Source organism: Sciurus vulgaris, assembly GCF_902686455.1.
Source record: "Sciurus vulgaris genome assembly, chromosome: 6".
NCBI classification, from domain to species: Eukaryota; Metazoa; Chordata; class Mammalia; order Rodentia; family Sciuridae; genus Sciurus; species Sciurus vulgaris.
Window position 1 is genome coordinate 127,621,870 of NC_136466.1, and position 19,839 is coordinate 127,641,708.

A 19,839-nucleotide genomic window follows, 5' to 3' on the forward strand; every position below is an offset into this window, starting at 1 on the left:
CCCTGGCTTTTTGTTGTTGTTGTTGTTGTTGTTGTTGTTGTTGTTGTTGCTGGGGATCAAACCCAGGGCCTCACACATGCTAGGCAAGTGCTCTTATTACTGAGTTGCACCCCTAGACCCACCAGCACATTCCTGAACTTTAAATTGTTTTCCCTTTCTTCCCCCGACCTCCTTGCCTTTTATTTTCCTGGTTTATTTGAACTTGAACCTTTTGGAGAGAAAAGTCACTTAAAACTTTTCAGGATCCAAGTTTGTGGTTATACATGATTATTATTTACGTGCTTCAGAGGCTTTTGCTCACTTGTTTATTCATTTGTTTATTCACTCGTTCCATAAATGTTTCTTGAAGTGCTTACTGTAAGCAGGATTGTGGAGGGAATGCTATTAAATGGTAATGTGCTGAGGGTAAGGGAAAAATGAAAAATGCTCTGTAAGAGTCCAAGGTTGAAGAGTATGTATTTATGTACTTGTTTTAGAGACATGCATATCTATGTCTGCCTACAGTGACATGGTCCACAATTCTATAGGAACAAGCTTCTAGACTTCTTCTTCTTCTTTTTTTAAATATTTGTTTTAGTTGTTGATGAACCTTTTACTTGTTTATATGTGGTGCCAAGAATTGAACCCAGTGCCTTGCACATGCTAGTTAAGCACTCTAGTACTGAGCTACAACCCCAGCCCAAGACATCTTTAAAATCTATTTTTCCTCTTTCCACTGCTATGTCATTTCAGTCCTTCATATACACCAATATATCTTGTCTCTCACTTTTCCCTCTATTCTATCTTCATATTGCTTTCCCCTTTACACAAAAGCTCTCCACTCTACATTAAAGCACAGATTAGGTTGTGTGTCTCCTTACCTATAGAATAAAGTTTAAAATTCTTAAATTCTTAATATGTAGTCTTAATACAGACTCTGTTCCTTTACTGAACTCTTGAGTTAGCCACTTCAAGGTACTGTCTGTTCTCTACTGAAAACCTGCCTAGCCTTATCTTCTACCTCCAAGAACAGGATCATCTTTGTCTTCGTCATTGTCCATCCCACTCTCTGTTTTAGGAGGCTGACCTTGCCCTTTGGCTTCTAGATGGGTTTGAACGATGGAAAACATGGCAGAAGAAGAATGACCTGCTGCCTGGCCAGTTGGCTGGACAGCCTTCCTTCCTTCCTTCCTTCCTTCCTTCCTTCCTTCCTTCCTTCCTTCCTCCCTCCCTCCCTCCCTCCCTCTCTCCCTCCCTCCCTTTTTTTTTCATTGTCTTTTGGTTGATTTTCTAAACCCTGACCACTTATTCGTGAATAGTCCCTTGATTTAATTCTCCTCAAATTATCCAGTTTGAATGTGTCATCTGTTTCTTATCAGGACCATGACCGACAGTGCTGCACACATATTTTAGTCTTGCCAACTCTTAGCCACATTGTGTTTGTCTTAGTGCATTTCTTCTAAGATATGTTAGGGAAAATAGATAAATGAATACCTGGAATAATGTGTGTTTTATGTGTGTGTGTGTGTTTTCTGTATTCTCTTCTAATTAAGTGATAATTGAAATCCTTTTCATTTTACATATAGCATATACTTCCTTAAAGATGTGCAGTTGCAAAATATTCCAATGGAATAAATCTAAAAACATTCTTTAGAGACGAGAAAGCTTGAAGTAAACATTTGCTAATCACTACTAGGTAGAAGCAAAGGAAAGAAAAGCAAGTGCTAGCTGGTCATGGTGATGTACTTCTATAATCCCAGTAACTTGGGAAGCTAAGACAGGAAGATTGCAAGTTTGAGGTCAACCTTGGCAACTAAGTGAGACCCTGTCTCAAAATGAAAAATAAAAAGGACTTTGTATCTAGCTCAGTGGTAGAGTGTCCTTGGGTTTAATCCCCAGTACTTGTGTGTATGTGAGGCGGGGAATCATCAACAGGGATATTTACAGCAGAGAGGATAAAATATTGTCCCTTAGACTTGAGGGGCAAAGGAAAGAAATGGTTACTGGAACCCTCAAAAGGCAGCTGTGTGGAGAGTCTATCTGACAGCAGCTGTGGTTCCATATAGAACAAAGCCTACCGCCACTCTGCAGGAGGAAAAGCCAGGGAAATGAATGTCCTGTTCCTGTGTTCTTTCTGTCCTTTGACTTCTGCTAATACCACACTTTTTCCTTCATTAGCCAAGCCTTACTGGAAGACAGAGGGTAAGAGAGCCATAGATAGAATCTATAAGTCAGCCTCTTGGGGCATTGGTGCTAAATGAAGAATGGTAGAAAGTTCCCTGGAAAGATGTCTGCAAGAAAATGAAAGCAATGCTTTTTGGTAGTTATGTACATACATGAACTATTTTGATCTATCATAACAGGTGAAAGCTCAGTGTAAGATTATTATAGAATTTGGATTTTTTATAGTACTGACAGTTGAACCCAGGGCCTCACATATACTATGCAAATGCTCTAGCACTGAACTACATCCTTTCTATTTTATATTGAGACAGAGTCTTGCTAAATTGTCCAGGCTGTCCTTGAGTCTGTAATCCTCCTGCCTCAGTCTCCTGAATAGCTGGGATTACAGGTATATGCCACTGCATCCTGCTATTACTGAATATTTTAAGTGAGTTTTCTTAAGGAAATTTTAACTGGGAGAAAAATATCCTACAGTTATGATTAGGGAAAAAAATAATATGTCCTTTAGATGTTAAGGAAAGAATGTTTATCCACAGAAGAATTTGAGAAGCATCTTACTACTCTAATTTTGACATGGACCTCTCCATTGTTACCCTAAAATATTACCATTGAAAATAAAATCTCTGTGGCAGGTAAAGAACATTTTATTTGTAAAGTTTTTTTTCTCTTTTTTAGAAGAGATGTGTCTGTTTACTCTGGTGGAATGGATATGCCTGTGTGAGTGTATGCATGTGAACATGTGCATGCACGCATGCCATAGTGAAAATCATTGTGATACATTTAGCTTTAAGACAGGATGTGTAGGCAGTGGCAACCCAGTATTGAAGCTCAACATTGATGTTTCTTCAGAAAGTTGTTGTTAGTAGAAACCATATAATGATGAGAAGTCACTAATGATGACCTTTTCCCTCAGACCTCATAGTTTACTAAGTTCTCATTGTTTTTTTCTTTCTAAGTTCTCCTTCTTGATGTATTCCATTTATCATCCTATATTTACTAGATAGATACTAGATACTTTAAGCTTTGGTTTTTCTGTCACAACATTGTCCTTCTCTATTGTTTGTTTTTTTATTCAAAGAATTACCACTGTATAAGCTTTGTTAAATATTTCCCTCTGCTCTCTCTTTTGGACTTTAATTTCTTTTTTCTCCATATTTTTTTATTGGTGCACCAACAATTTTATAGTTGTACAAAATGGTGGGATTTGTTGTTACATATTTGTACATACACATAATATAACAGTATAATTTGACCAATATCATTCCCTAGTAGTGCTGCTGTCGTCCTCCCGACCCCAAGTCCCTTTTATCTATTCTTCTGATCTCCAGTTTCCAAGAGATTTCCAAAGTGCATCTTTCTTTTCCTTTTTTCTCTCTAGCTGATACATATGAAAGATATAACCCTTGACCTTTTGAGTTTGCTTTATTTGCTTAACATAATGTTCTCAAGTTCCATTAATTTTTCTGTAAATGTCATAATTTAATTTTTCTTTATGATAAATAAAACTCCATTGTGTATACATACCACATTTTCTTTATCCTTCCATACATTGGTGGACATCTAGGCTAGTTTGGATATTAATTTCTGAAACTCCCATTTACCATGTTGCTGACCCTGAGCAAAAGAAGACAGTGATATATATATATATATTTTTCCCACAAGATAATTTCTTTCCTACGCCAATATTTTAAGCCATAATCCTTTAATAAACACAAAAATCTTAAGCCCAGTTAAAAACCACAAACTTGCAGAATTCAGAAATAATCTGCAGCAAAGATATTGTTCCATTAACTTTGAGTTTTTATTATGAATACAACATATATTTGATTGAACAAACTTTTTTTAAGGATTTGTCCTCCTTGTCCCTACTCTTACCTTTCTTGCCACAATTCTAACCTGTTAATCTAGCCAGATCATTTGTATCCACAGGAGGACATATGTTTAATGACTGTTGAAATCCTGACCTTACCACTTCCGGTTTCAGCAATGTTCTTTATTTTTCTAAACTTCAATAATAACTTTAGTGAAAATGGGGGTACTGCTAGTACCTGCTTCACAGGGTTGAAGTAAGAATGGAGTTAAACTGTGTAGCCTAGTGCCTGGCATGTGTGAGCATGCAGTACGCATCGGCATGCTATAAAATGTACTTGGAAACTCCTTGCTCATTCCCTCTGTGCTCTTGATGCAGTTCTCATGCTGCCCTTGCATCCCTCAACCACTAAATGCTCTCCTGTGCCCTCCCTGTTGCCTGTGATTTACCTGCTGTTTCAAGTTCAATTTAGTTGCCTCCTCTTTAATGATCTTTTCTTACTTTCAGTTCACTTTGACTTCTGAATTCCTGTAATGCCCTTTTAAGCCATTTTAATAATTAGTCATATTTCTATTTTTATGGCGTGTTTCTGCCTTTTATAGTATGTCTTTTAAAATAAATGTACAATAAAAATAGAGCTGTGGAATTACCATCATAGTAGAGATACAGAACTATTTGATCCATCTCCCAAAAATCTATTTTGGCATTCCTTTTAAAACAATTTTCTGTGTGTACATTCTGTTTTTACTGTGTATGGCTTAGCCTAGGATTGAGTATACAGTGAGTAGATGTTTGAATTTTTTAAAAGTGTCTAAAAGTATGATACATTTAAACATATTAAGAAGCTGCTAGCTGGGCATGGTGTGGTGCATGCCTATAAACCCAGCCACGCAGGAGGCTGAGGCAGGAAGACTGAGTTTGAGGCCAGTCTGGGTGACACAGCAGGACCCTGTCTCAAAAAAAAAAAAAAAAAAAATAAAACAGCAAAACAAAACACCACCAACACCATCTATACTTTAATAAGTTATTTGACTTTGGTCTTTCAGGGTCACTTTATTTAAGTGGAAAATTTTAACTGAAAACTATTTCTCTATAACATGTTAAAATGGTTTTGGAGCTCTGCCTGGGTTAATAAAACCCATTTTTTATTTGTCTTTGGAAAACAAAGGGCTTGTTCCTTTCTGTTTCTATGATCAAGAATACATATGGTTTTTATTTTTTCTAAATCTATTAGTTTAAATTCTAATGCGAAACAAATTCTAATATCTTTCTTCTACTTAGCTACATTTGACTGTTACATGATGCCATTATTAAATTTATTTCAGAACTTTGCCATTTCCTTAAATACATTTAAGATATTAAGTGATTAAATGAAATATGAATTAGCTATAGAATTTAAAATAGAAAACTATCCTTGTTTTCTCAACTTTATTTTTCAGTGGACCAATTTTGTTCCTCTCCCTGGGGGCTTTCTTTTATGAATGTTCTTAGAATCAGAGGTCAATGCAAATAAGGGAATTTAGTCTTAGATAAGCAGATGTTGCATGGTTTCCTCAGTCTTCACTCTTGTATATTATGGAGTATTTATCCTATTCCACAAAGGGCAAAATATAGCTAAGATTTGCATTCCATTCAGTAGACTTTACTTCCTAAAGAAGTGAATTGAGTTTAATCATGTGTGTCTTTTTTTCCCTTCCCCAACAGCTTCCATGCCTATGGCTGTTCTAAATTTGGGCCAAATATATCCATTTCAGAGAGGCTTTTTCTGTACAGACAACAGCATCAAGTTTCCGTACCATGACAGTACCGTCACATCTACTGTCCTCATCATAGTGGGGGTTGGCTTACCCATTTCCTCTGTAAGTAAATTAATAAGTAGGTAGTGTTGGGCTTGTTATGCTTGAGGTTGGATGATGTGATGGAGTTGGGAGGGGGTAAATCCAAGACCTGTCTTCACCATTGTTGATGTGGTGAATGGTGGCTTGAAGAATATACCCACTGTTTCAATTCATAAATATTTCTCCAGTTAAAGATGGGTGTTACCCACTTGATGTCACCTGAAGAATTTTATAGGATGATGATTTTAGGATGGAAGCATTCATTTAAATCATTTGAATCAACTCCTTTTAGTATACAAGTGAAGAAACTTAGCCCGTATACTTGTTCAAGTCCAGTAAGCTATTTTATGGCAGTGCTGAAACTAAGATTGTGATTACTATCATACTAATAAGTAAAAATTGAGGTCGTCAAAATGAAGATAGGTTTACTTATTAAATTTGAGGAAACAAACTTAACAGAGATTTTAAATACACATGCAAAATAAAATCTAAGAATACATTAAAATTATTACTACTTTTAAAGTTATGCTAGCCTTTAGATAGATAGTTCATCAGTTTTTAGGATAATATTGGGCTTCACTATTTTATTTTTGTTCTAGGTTGATTCATCAGTGGGGTTAAAATTGGCCCCAATTCCTAAACCTTGCCCTTTTTCTTTCTGTGTGACTTAGAAATAGAAGGGACTTATAAGGTCTTGAATGTCTAGAGTATAGCAGATCAGGCCATATGTAGTCTTTGACCTTCTGTCTCTTTCTTAGTCAGTTGGCTTCTCAGATACTTGACTTAAAATTTTAGTCTCCTAACAATTCAGCAGCCATGTTCTGCAACAGGACTGTCTGGGTTTTCATTTCCATTGTGCCTCCAAAATTGACTGTGAATAATAACCTAGTTCTTTGGTTTTCTAGTTCATGTATCTCAGTTCATTTTGCTTTTTCACTAGCAGATTTTTCCCCCTTGGTGGTCATCCTAAAGATGTGAAAGAGACTTGGATTTTACTATGTTCCAAGATATATAAATATGTTTGTTTATTAACAATTCTAATTTTTAAAAAATTTGTCAATGTATCTTTTTTAAATTTTACTTATTTATTTATTTGCCATGCTGAGGATTGAACCCAGGGCCTCACACATGCCAGGCAAGGGCTCTACCACTGAGCCACAACTCTAGCCCCCAATAATTCTAATTTGATTGGATCCACTTATAGTATTAAAGGGGAGAAAATCTGGGATTTAGTTTAAGGAGTTACTTTTTCTTCAAAAGTAAATTCTACCTTAACTGGCAACACCTATTTTAGCCATTAGGCTTATAAACAGTGTACAGGGAAACATTAAGTACTACCACTTATATAACTATAGTGTTACTGAACTTGCATGAAGTACAAAGTATTTGTTGTAACCATATTTTTTTTGAGCAATTGTCAGATAGTTAAAAAACCTCCTATATTTGAGGAGATAATTGCTTGAGGATCAGGAAGTTATTTCTAATTATTTGACTTGGTATATTTCATTGATTTCTTAATATTTAGTTAGAAAATTAATATATACTCATTTAAGAATTAAACCAAACTTATAAAGTAGAAAAGAGAAATAACTCTTTTAGTTCTGTTACTTTAAGATAACTACTATTAATATTTCAATATTATTTCCTTTAGTGCAACCATTTTCATACTAAGAGCACACTACAGATTCAGTTTTGTGCCCTGTGTTGTACTTTATGATATTTTTTTGAAATAATTCTGAGAAATAAATATGGAAGTATCAAGCAGTTTAAATGACTATTATAAGGCTAAATTATTATTATTATTGTTTTTTTTTGCGGTACTGGGGATTGAACACAGGGCCTTGTGCTTGCGAGGCAAACACTCTACCGGTAAACTGAGCTATATCCCCAGCCTAAATTATTATTTTTTAAAAAGGAAGACTTGGTATAAATCCTTGAGTTCCTAGTAGAATTCCTGTGAGCTTGTTATTGAAGAGGATCGATCTGGAAAAGTATTTTAATGCAAACTTACTTACATTAAAAGAAATAAATATTAGTAATATTTGTCCAGTTTCTGAGTCTTAACTGTGCTGATAGTTGTGGATTAACGTTGAGAGGATTCCTGCAAATTCATTGAGTAGATTTGTTTAATCTTTATACATAACATAAGATGTAGTAGACTATTTTCTATAAAATGAATGATTTATGTTTGATGTAACTTTATGCATACACTTTATAATTGGACAAGCAGTAAAATTTTGAATGATAGAAAATCTACATTTCAAAGCAGTGACATTTAAAAATCTGAGGTTCTTAATCTTTTTTTTTTTTTTTTTATGTATTAGCTAGCAAAAAAGGTGCCAGACTCAGAAGACTTTAGATTTCTGCATTATATGGCTCAAACTTTCTTTTCTGTTTTTGTTTTCATTGATCCACTTTGGATTTGATACTCCCCACCCACTATACCTTTTGGCTTTCTGTAGGTCTACTTCTCCCTTTGCAGTTCCCATACATTTAATTTTGCAAATTTTTACATTTCTGGAAGAAGGTAAATACTTGAATGTATGGGCAAACTTTGAGAGTAATGAGTTAACTCTGATAGTAACAATGAAGTTAGTGTTAAGTTTCAAATCTACATGTCATAATGAGTAAGTGTACCGTATCTAGGGTTTAACATTAGTTTGGTAATAGAAAATACTTACCTATATCTGACACGTTATTTTAAATTGACTTTAGTATTGACTGTACTTTTCTTGGGTCTTAATTATTCTGTGGTATAAGCTTCTAGTACAAATGTTTTGCCTAAAATAATGGTATAGCCAGCGCTTTTTCATGACCAATATATAAAGAGATGGTGTATTATTCTTGGGACCCAAATTTCATTATTACAGTTCAGAAATGCATGTGGATATATGTGAAAAAGTCCTAATCTCTTCAGATATCTTATAAATTAGTGAGAAATAGATGAATGGTTAGTGAAAGTTAGTGGGAGGAAAAAACTGCCAAGAAACACAAAAAAGATTTACTTTTTAATTTGTGTGTGTATGTATATGTGTGTATATGCTAGAGATTGAACTCAGGGGTGCTTTACCACTGAGCTACATTCCCACCCCTTTTTATTTTTGAGACAGGGCCTCGCTAAGTTGCTGAGGCTGGCCTTGAACTTGTGATTTTCTTGCCTCTACTTCTGTCTCCCAAGTCACTGAGATCACAGGTTATGTGCCACCATAACTTGCTAATGTTTTTAAGAAATACCGAAATTTATTAAAGTAATACTGAGAAGACAGTTTGATCTGTCACATTAGCAGGGTTAAGAACCATCCTTAGCTTGTCATGCATAGAAAAAAAGTATTCTTATAAGCCAGGCAGGACTGTAAATTGATATTAAAAATAATACATTGTTCGATTTAGAAATTGTACTGGAAGTATTTTATACTAGGGAAGTAATAATAGTTTCATACAGAGAATTAGCTACAAAAATGTTCATGGTAGCATTCCTTGCTTATTTTTGTGGTAGTGGAGATTAAACCCAGGACTTTGTACATGCTAAGCAAATATTCTACCTTTGAACTACATCCCTGACCCTTTTAGTTTTGTTTTCAGATAGTCTCGCTGAGTTGCCCAGTCTGACCTTGAACTTGCAATCCTCTTGCCTCAGCCTCCTGAGTAGCTGGCATGTCAGGCATGCACCACTATGCCCAGCCAATAGCATTATTTTTTATTGCAGAAAATTAGAAATAAATTAATCTGACTATGGGGGGTTTTAGTTATGCTTTATTTTAATGATGAAATACTTTATATTTTTTGTGATATTTATTGACATGAAAATATTTTTGTAATATATAAAGTGTAAGTGGAAGGGACAATAGTAATGGTTTTCTGAATAGTGAGTGGGTTTATTAGTATTTGAGATTATTTTCATTTTATTATTTATATTTTGTTTTTCTTCCCTCCTTTGAATGTACATTGCTTTTCAAACAATGAAACCTGTTTTGGATTGAAAAAAAATTAGAAATTATCTCATTTTCATTTTGGCGTACTTAAAATTTACTGTTAAATATATACCAATTATCTCATAATGGTGGAAGCTTAATTGTTATGTATATATTTAGTTTCATCTGTCTCCTAGAAAGTGCCAACTGAAGTCATTCTAAATGATTATTCTGAAAAACACAGAAATGGAAATAGCCTTCTAAATCAAAATTTGAAGTAATATAGTTTAAATTCTCCTTTTCAAGTGAAGTTATTTGTGTGCTATCATAAGAAAAAATGTAAGACTTTTATATACTATTGAGTGTGCATATTTTTTCTTGCATTGATTCTTCAAATTTTTTATGTGTTATTAGTATAATATATTAAGTAGATAATATCTACAACTTAATTTTCTTATTAAACACTTTTTTAATGGACATCGTCTTTATTTTATTTATTTTTATGCAATGCTGAGGATTGAACCCAGTGCCTCACACATGCTAGGCAAGCATTCTGTCACTGATCAGGCTACAGCCCCTGTATCTACAAATTTAAATGATAAACTACAACTTCGAAAAATATTTTTCAGTTTTGGTAGTATAATTAGTCCTAATTTAAAAAAAAAATCATTTTACCCTTTATTAACACCTGAGGGTGGGAAGAATACAGGATAGAATTTTTGAATTGAATTGGTGGAGAATACTCTGTGAAGTTGGAGATTGGATAATATTTGGAAAGATGAGAGAGATTATTTACTAGGGGTATATGGATTTTCTGAAGTTCTTTGTTTTTGGTACGTATGTTGAAAAATAATATTTTCCCAAAGCAGATAAATGAGGTTCAATTTTATTATTTCAAGATACTTACATAGAGATAAGAAGTTGGGTAATAAAAAATAAGGAATGCATGTGTTCATGTTTATTTTTCTAAGATATAAAGTAATAATACAAGTAAAGTGTTGTTTATGGCAAAAGAGGCTTTGGAATTTTACCCTACGCCATGGCAGAGGGCATTGGTGTTTGTGGGTTTTATGGCTTGGTAAGTCTCTCTGCTATCCTATCCTGTACTGGTCCAGGAGCTGGTATCCAGACCAGCTTATTGCCTACATTTGGATTTCTTCCTTCCACCATTGAGATAAAACCAGATGCATCCTTCAGTGATTTGCTATGATCATAGACATTTTCTTGTTTAAAACTGTCTCGTCTTCCTGGTTTCCATGATGTAGGTGCTGTAACTGCTGTGACCTGGTAGACAGTAAGTTTCACTAGGAGTAGGGATGGCTTGTTTTGTTCACTGTCATATCCTTAGAGCCAAGTACAGTGCTTAGCATGTAATAGGTATTTAATAAAACAGAGATAGAAAAATTTAATGAAAAACTATGTAGTGTGAAATAGAGTAGGATTGTTGTTAGTGTTTGATCAAAAGCTACCATGAAAATTCAGATTGATTCTTTGGAAATACATGAATTCATTGGAAATATATTTCCAAAGTTATCTCTTAATATCAGATAACTCATTAAAACAGCTTTTCAGGAAAAACATGGGATACTGTTATATTGAATTTGTTTCCTTACTAGAGATATCTAAATTGGGGAAATGCCTATTAGAATTGAAGAAATATCATACTATGGAAGTTAGTTTCTTAGGTTGAAAACAAGTTTTATTTTCTCATTTACTTATTTCCATGTGGAACTACATTTTCTATGTTCATCATTGTGGTAAGTACTCATTCTGTAAGTTCTAATGAATAATTGTCCCAGTGCTGGTTCTTTGTATAACTATGTCATAAGATGAAGTAATACCAGTTGCATTCATTTCTCAGTTATTTGCTAGATAATCATGGACATTTTGTTTAAAACTTTGCTTTACATGAGACCTTTGGGTAGAGGTAATGGTAGAATTAACTATCTTTTTTGACATAAAAATATACTGAATGCTTAGATTTGGTATATTTAAGTATTTGCCATATGTATATTTTATAGAACCCTTGAATATTTTGATAAATTTTACTTTATAACAGATGAACTTAATGGAAAGAAACATCATGTAATTATGTAAGTATGTACTATTAATGAGAATGGAAACTTTATTAGTTTTACCTAGCCAAACTCACTAAATCCTGTGATTTTTTTCCAAATGGTGTAATTTGTTAAGGGAAATACCTGCTCATAAAGGCTTCTTTAAAAGCCCTTTACTTGCCTGGACATAGTAGTATGCTTGTAATCCCAGCAACTCCAGAGGCTGAGGCAGGAGGATCGAAAATTTAAGACCCAGCCTCAGCAACTTAACAAGACCCTGTCTCAAAATTAAAAAAAACAAAAATACCCAAAAAAACAAGGGGCTGGGGATGTAGTTCAGTGGTAAAGCTTCCTTGGTTTCAATCTCCAGTACCACCTCCCTCCACCCCCACCCCCACACAAAAAATAAATAAATAATAAAGAAGTGCATTGGTGCTCATCTGTTAGTCCCAAGTACTCTGGAGGTAAATATGGGAGGATAACTTGAGCCCAGGAGTTCACAATCAACCAGGGCAACATAGTGAGAATATATTCTCAAAAAACAAAACACAAACAAGCAGAAGTTTTTTAAGTTACACAGTAGTTTCAGCACATGTTAGGGACTGCCTCTGCTAAGGTCGATGGTTAAGGCCTGTTACCTCATATGCTGCATTCAGCTGTACTACTTTAGTAGACATTATCTTTTAGCTTTTCTACTGCACATATCTTGACATATGTGGGATTTGGATTGGTTAAATGTTATTCTTAGATGGGAAGTCTGACTTTTTTTTTTTTTTTAAGAAATCCTCAAAGCTATTTCTACTAAATAAGTTTCATCTTTGAATTATATATAAGAAGATAGTTGAAATGAAATTTTCAGTTTGCTACTACCAGGAATTAAATCTTCTTGCCACCCACACTTGTAGTCTGAGTTACATTCCATCCCTTCCCACTTTTCCAAGCAAAAGTGACATAATTTCTTTATTTGTTGAACAAATACAGTTGGAAAAATTGACAAAATAAAATATATTTTTGATGAATATAATAGATTAATATGCACCTATTTTAAAATATATGAGAAACAAAATTTTTTCCATTAATTCCTAATCTTTGTACACAACAGGCTAAATTTTTTTTCCTTTTACAAACCTATGATCTATTAATATACAAAAAACAAATATAAAGATATTTGTATATTTCTGTTGTGGACCACAGTGTGAATACAGAGCATCTCAGTATAAATTATTTTAGGAATATCTTCTGTTAGGTAAAAGTGAAATGAAGGAGTATGTGTTAATATTTCCTGATTTTACTTTCCCCTTTTCATAAATGCAATTTTGAAAATTCTAGCTGAGGATGCTATGCACTTTACATTTTTTTAGGTTCTGAGAAATTGGTTAAACTTTTGGCATTGTTTGAAATTTTTTTGTAATTAAATAAAGCTGTATGTTGGGTCTAGCAGTGAGTTTTTGATTCAACAGCAAAGGCATGATCTGTGAAGGAGATAGTTGATAAGTTGGACTTAACTAAAATTTAAAACTTCTAATCATAAAAGGTACTGTTCAGAGAATGAAAAAAACAAGCCACACACTGGAAGAAAGTATTTTAAAAACACCCGATAAAAGATTAGTATCCAAAATACACAAAGATTAGTATCCAAAATACACAATAATAAACAACCCAGTTAAAAATGGGGCAAAAGATCTGAAGATACCTCTTCAGAGAAGATGTACAAACAGCAAGTAAGCATATGAAAAGATAGTAATCATATATTATTAGAAATTACAAATTATAAGAACAGTGCACATATTAGAAAAACAATAACAATGATGACACCAAATGCTAGTGCGAAAGATGAGAAATAACAGGAATTCTCATTTATTGCTGGTGGAAATGTAAAATGGCATAGTTAACTTTGGAAGACAGGTTGGCAATTTCATATAAACCTAAACATAGTCTTGACCATATGATCCAGCAGTTATTCTGGGTATTTAACCCAAACGAGTTGAAAACTTATGTCTACACAAAAAATTGCACATGAGTATCTATAGCATCTTTATTTGTAGTTACCAAAACTTCAAAGCAACCAGGATGCCCTTCAGTAGATGAATGGATAAAGGAACTGTACGTGTGTATTCAAAAGGATATAGATGTTCAGCAATAAAAAGGAAAGCTATTAAGCCATGAAAAGACAAGGAAGAACCTTAAATGCATGTTGCTAAATGAAAGAAGCTAATCTGAAAAGACAGAATATGGTGTGATTCAAATTATGACCTTTTAGAAAAGGTAAGACTAAAGAGATCATGAAAAGATCAGCAATTATCAGGTTAAGGGGAGGATAGAAGAATGAATAGGCAGAGCACAGAGAATTTTTAGGGCAGTGTAACTATTTTGTATGACACTGTAATGGTAGGTATAGGAGACTACAAAGAATAAAAACTGATGTAAACTATGGATTTGAGTGAATAACAATGTATTGATATGGGTTTCTTAATTATAACAATTATAACAGCAATGCAGGATGTTTATAATAATGGAAATTGAGCAGTAGTGATGGTGGAGAGGGAGTATATGTGAATCTTTTTTCTTTCTGCTCAGTTTTTCTGTGAACCTAGAATGCTCAAAAAATGAAAGTGAGAGGTGGGGATATATGTAGCTCAGTAATAGAGCAGTTGCCTAGTATGTGTGAGGCCCTAAGTTTGATGCCCAGCATTAGCAAACAAAACAAAATAAAAAATAAAAAGAACAACAACAACAACAACAAAAAAAGTGACAAATTGGCAATTGGGGGTATAGCTCAGTAGAGCACTGGCCTAGCATTCTAGGATCAATCCCAGAATAGACCATAGACACACACAAAGTGAATTTAAACACAAAGTGAAATTTTTTTTAATAAAAAATTAATTTGTTTATATAGTCTGATAGATAATGTCAATGCTGTTTTGCTAAATAATAATGATTGCTTCAAATGATTAACCTCAATATTAATATCATTAAGTGCTAGAAATAAGATTATTAAATAATAGATAAAACAAGTAGTTTTAGAGCTGTGCTTCATGTAACGTGTTAGGTAACTAATTTTATAAGTGTGTGTATTTTGACCTGAGGTCATTGGTGGTTCTTCTCTTTCTTTTTTTAAAGTAGTGTTGGGGAATGAACCCCAGACCTTGTGCATGCTAGGTAGATGCTTTCCCACTGAACTGTGCCACACCCTCACTGGGTCTTACCAAAGAGAAGGAGTATAAGATTGCTTGATGGTTTAATAAATAAAATAAACCTTTATTTATAAGATAATTTAGTGAAGACAAATTTAGAAAACATGATAGTACTTACAAATTCTGTATTTTTTAGTTTGTATATTGGGGAAAAAAAACTTATAAAGAACCAAAATCTTGCAGTATTCATTAGTCCTATAATTAAGAAAATGTATGCATGATGTACTTAGTGTATTTTATGTAAGGGACTATTACTATTTCAGATTTATTATGCAATAGACCTTTAAAAAATTAAAACCCTTTGACTCTCTGAAAAACAAAAAATTGGAATTGAATTAAAGTATCCTTACATAGTGAAGAGTTTATCCAAATACAAGTTCACAGTTCATTGTCTGAAACACTTAGAGCCATAAATTCTGGAATTTTCCAAATGTTATATGATTCGTATACCTTCTGTAACAACCCTCAGCAGGGTCTAGGATAGGTCTGTTAATGACAGACCTTAGTATTTATACTGTAAAATGTGAGTGATCATAGTAAGTGGGGTGAAGTTTATGATTATTCTTTCATTTGTTCAAGGTAGATCTTGATATGAGATAATTTCAGAGTGGGTTTTAGTGCCAAATGTTATTATTTTTTTAAATGGGATTTTGAGGGCTCTGGGTCCTTAAATAAGGGATTCTGGGCCTTTTAATATTTAAAATTATTTTCTTAGTCATATTTTGTGGTTACTTTTAGCAACTTAAAAAAAACCACAAATTTAGGGTTTTGTTTTTGGTACTAGGGATTGAACTCAGTGGGGGCGGAGGGGCATTTAACCTCTGAACTACATTTCCAGCCCTTTTTTGTATTTTTTATTTGAAGACAAGGTGTCACTGAGTTGTTTAGTACCTCACTAAGTTGCTGAGGCTGGCTTTGAACTCTCAATCCTCCTGCCTTAGCCTTCCGAGCCACTGGGATTGCAGGTTGCCCACCCTCCCAAATTTAGTTTTGGTTGAAGAGCAGGATTATGATTGAAACTATAAACTGAGAATTACATGAATGGGGTTACCTCTTTTATGAATCTGAGTGCAAGATTGGTGATGTAAACCATAAGAAATAAGCATGTCCAATGCAGTGCTTTTGAATATATTTTATTCAATAACTATAAAGTGTGAACAAAAATAGTGTCCTGGAAAGAAGCCACTTCCAGCATAGCTACAAACACAAATAACTTGTGTTGCACATCAGTCTCTTCAGAATACCACTCAGTATTCCATTTTAGCCAAATTCCTTTGTGTTCCATTTTTAAGAATTAATATATCTTTCTACTATTTTTGTCAGTTATCTTTAAACTTTTGCATTTGGAATGACAAGGAGATGAGGTCTTAAGAATGGCAATTTTTTTTTTTTTTTTTTGCTTTATTATGAACCTGTGTTTCCTTGTACATCTGCTTTTGAACTATTGAGTAATCAACACCAGCTGAGAGCGTTGTATTAGAGCAGCCTACTTTTTGGAGGAGATACCCAGTTGCTGTCTTTCTGGTATGGGGGTAGGTAGCAACAGTGAAGAATTTTTAGTAAGATGATTTTTCAGTGGCTCTTGTGCCTTAGAGGGTTGTGTGGGAGTAGATCTTGTTATATCTGAGGAAACTAGCAGGGCAATTAGTGATTTACTGACTTTTCTTATTAAAACACATGGGAGGGGCTGGGGAGATAGCTCAGTCGGTAGAGTGCTTGCCTTGTAAGCACAAGGCCCTGGGTTCAATCCCTGGCACCAAAAAAAAAAAAAAAAAAAAAAAAAAAAAAAAATGGGAGTTTTGAAATACAATATAATACTAGTATGTATTTAAATATGTACCAGTGTTTAAGCAGATAAATGATTATACTTCAGTGTTAATCTTCTGACATATCTAAAGACATCCTTTTGGGACTTGTCAGACTTTGAGAGGAAAAAATGAGATTTCTATCAAATTAATTTCTCTATAACTTAAAGGATTAAACCCTTATTTAATTTTGTAGCAGATTACTTTTTTCCCCAGTATGGAAAGTAACTCCATTCCAAGGGGCCTGGTAAGAAAATCATTGGGCAAGGAAGTGGATGACTGGAAAGGCGCCCATTTTGTGTGACTATATAATGTTGCTGTTCCCCTTGAAAATGTTAAGTGAAATTAGACAGTGCCCAAAAACCAAAGGCTGAATGTTCTCTCTTATATGTGGATACTGACACACAATAAGGGGTGGAGTGAAATAGAAATAAAAGTTCATTGGATTAGACAAAGGGGAATGAAGGGAAGGGAGAGGAGATGGGAATCAGAAAGATAATAGAATAAATTGGACATAACTTTCCTATGAATACATGACCAGTAAGACTCCATATCATGTACAACCACAAGAATGGGATCCTGGTTGGAATAAGGTATATTCCACGTATGTCAAAATATACTCTACTGTCATGTATATCTAAAAAGAACAATTAAAAAATAAAAATAAATGAAAATGTAATCTGGACACCCATTTTAGAAGTTTTGTGCAAATATATGAACAGAGGGCTGTGTTCTTTTGTTTGAGTGCTATTTACAAAGTATTATGGTGGATATGTAGAGATTCTATTATGACAAGTCTCTGAGGTAGTAGGTGTGTCTTTTATAGCTGTTAAGTGGCTATAAAGTTATGAAAATTCTGAAGAGCCAATCATTTTCTGAATCCTCATAGAAAAGCTACCACTTTTCTTAGTTGTTAATTCTGCAGATATGGTGCCTGTACTCCAAATGTTCACTGTTGTGGAGTAATTAGCTGATGCTGTCAATACCTCTGGAGATACAAGCCAGTATTGCTCTGTCATGTGTATATGCTCTAAGTATCCAGAACCCTGCAAGGCCCGAAGCAGCTAGTTTAATTGTTCCTTTCTTATCAATCAATAGATGCAGAAGTTTTAAGTCTCTGTGAAGAACACTTCTAGAACGACAAAAACACAATCCTCAAATATTCAAGTTTCTTGAGATTCATGGAAAGGAATTCAGAGATGAGATATAACCTGGAATCCTACATAAGCACCTTGAAGACGATGGATGATTCAAGTTTGTTCCCTGCCTGCCACTCCCCCCTTCGTCCCCCGCATTGGTGCTGGGGAATTAAACAACCTGGGGTCTTATTTATACAAAGTATGTGCTCTACCACTAAGATATACCCCCAGCCACAGAGTTCTTTTTAGTAGAGAAATTTCCGAAATTGCAGTATGGGGAACCCATTCCTCTTTACTTTCTAGTGTGGTATTCTTTATATCTGCCCTTATATGTAACCCTATAGGTACCATTTTCCAATTTTCTCTATTTTGATATTGTCTTCCATTGTTACTAATTCAGTAGGAATGATAGGTCCTAGCTTCTTAGCTCACAGTGGCAACTACCATTTTTGCATTGCCCTTAATTCAGTCTCTTAAGACTAGCCCCCGCAACACACACTTTAACTCACAATATTGCCCTTGAGTCCTATCTTTTATGCATCAGTAGTTCCTCTTAGTGCTGAGAAGTGCCCCATTTTATGAATGTATCACTGTATATTTGCTGAGGGGCATCTTGGTTCTTTGCTAGTTTTTGGCTATTACAAATAAAACTCTATGAACATATTTTGAATGCACATAGTTGTAATTGTTCTTAGGTAGATATCCAGGAATGAGTGGACTGGGGATATAGCTCAGTTGGTAGAGTGCTTGCCTTGCAAGCACAAGGCCTTGGGTTCAATCCCCAGCACTGCAAAAAAAAAGAAAAAAAAAAAAAAGATATCCAGGAATGAATTTTTTTTTTTTTTTTGGGTAAGTGTATGTTTAAATTTTAAGAAACTGCCAAACTTTTCGACTGTGGCTATCTCAAATTTGTTTTCTCACTAGTAATGTATAAAAGTTCTGCATTCTATCAGCACTAGTATTCTCTACCCGCCCCCCCTCCCCCCCAAGCCTGGGCCATTCTAATAGATGTTTAGTAATATCTAATTGGGCCCCTTATGTACCTTTCTCAAATGACTACTGAATGCTGAACATCTTTTATGTGCTTTACTTGCTATCCATGTATCCCTCTTTGATGAAGTCTGTTTCTCCCAATTTATGGTTTTTCATTCTCTTAAATTTGTGTGTGTGTATGTGTGTGTGTATACACACACACACATACCCCCCTTTTTTGGTTCTGGGAATTGAGCCCAGGGCCTTACACATACTAGGTAAGAGCTCTACCGCTGAGCTGCATCCCCAGCTTCTCTACCCATTTTAAATTTTATTTTGAAATGGGGTCTTACTAAGATGCCTTTCAAAACTTCCTGCCTCAACCTTCCTAATAGGTGAGATTATGGGTGTGTACCACCATGCCCAACTTAAATTTGTCTTTTGAGAGCAGAAGTTTTTAAATTTGAATGATTCAAGTTTATCAATATTTTTTTCTTTTATGATTGTGATTTTGGTGTCATGTGTAAGAATTCTTTGTCTAACCCTAGATTATAAAGATGTTTTTGTTTTTCTGAAAGTTCTGTAGTTTTTAGTTTTATACTTAGGTTTATGACCCATTTGTGTTGAATTTTATGTAAGATGTGCAAGGTGTTTTTTTTTTTTTTTTTGCCTACGTATGACCAATTGTTCTAATTGAGAATTGATTCCTTGGAATTTTTCCTGGTTTTAATTCTACTTTAATAATGACTGATTTTTTTTTTTCCTCGTTCTCTGTAAGATTCTTCTTTTCTCCCTGACTTTTTAATTTTTTTAATATATATTTTTTAGTTGTAGGTGGACACTACCTTTATTTTATTTTTATGTAGTGCTAAGGATAGACCCAGGGCCTCACATGTGCTAGGCCAGTGTGCTACCACTGAGCCACAACCCCAGCCCCGACCTTTTAATTT

The 19,839-nt window shown here is 34.3% G+C and overlaps 1 protein-coding gene across 3 annotated transcripts in view; it reads left to right on the forward strand.

The window, feature by feature from the left end:
- Window positions 1–19,839, forward strand: part of PLPP1 (phospholipid phosphatase 1) — a 94,925-nt gene that overhangs the window by 28,847 nt on the left and 46,239 nt on the right. For 2 of the 3 annotated variants that reach the window (XM_079145284.1, XM_079145286.1), the window contains exon 2: window positions 5,678–5,832. The exons of the other annotated variant lie outside the window; for it this stretch is intronic. In XM_079145284.1, coding sequence (XP_079001410.1) covers window positions 5,678–5,832 — 155 coding nt within the window. The remainder of the gene's footprint in view (window positions 1–5,677; window positions 5,833–19,839) is intronic. 3 annotated transcript variants of the gene reach the window in all.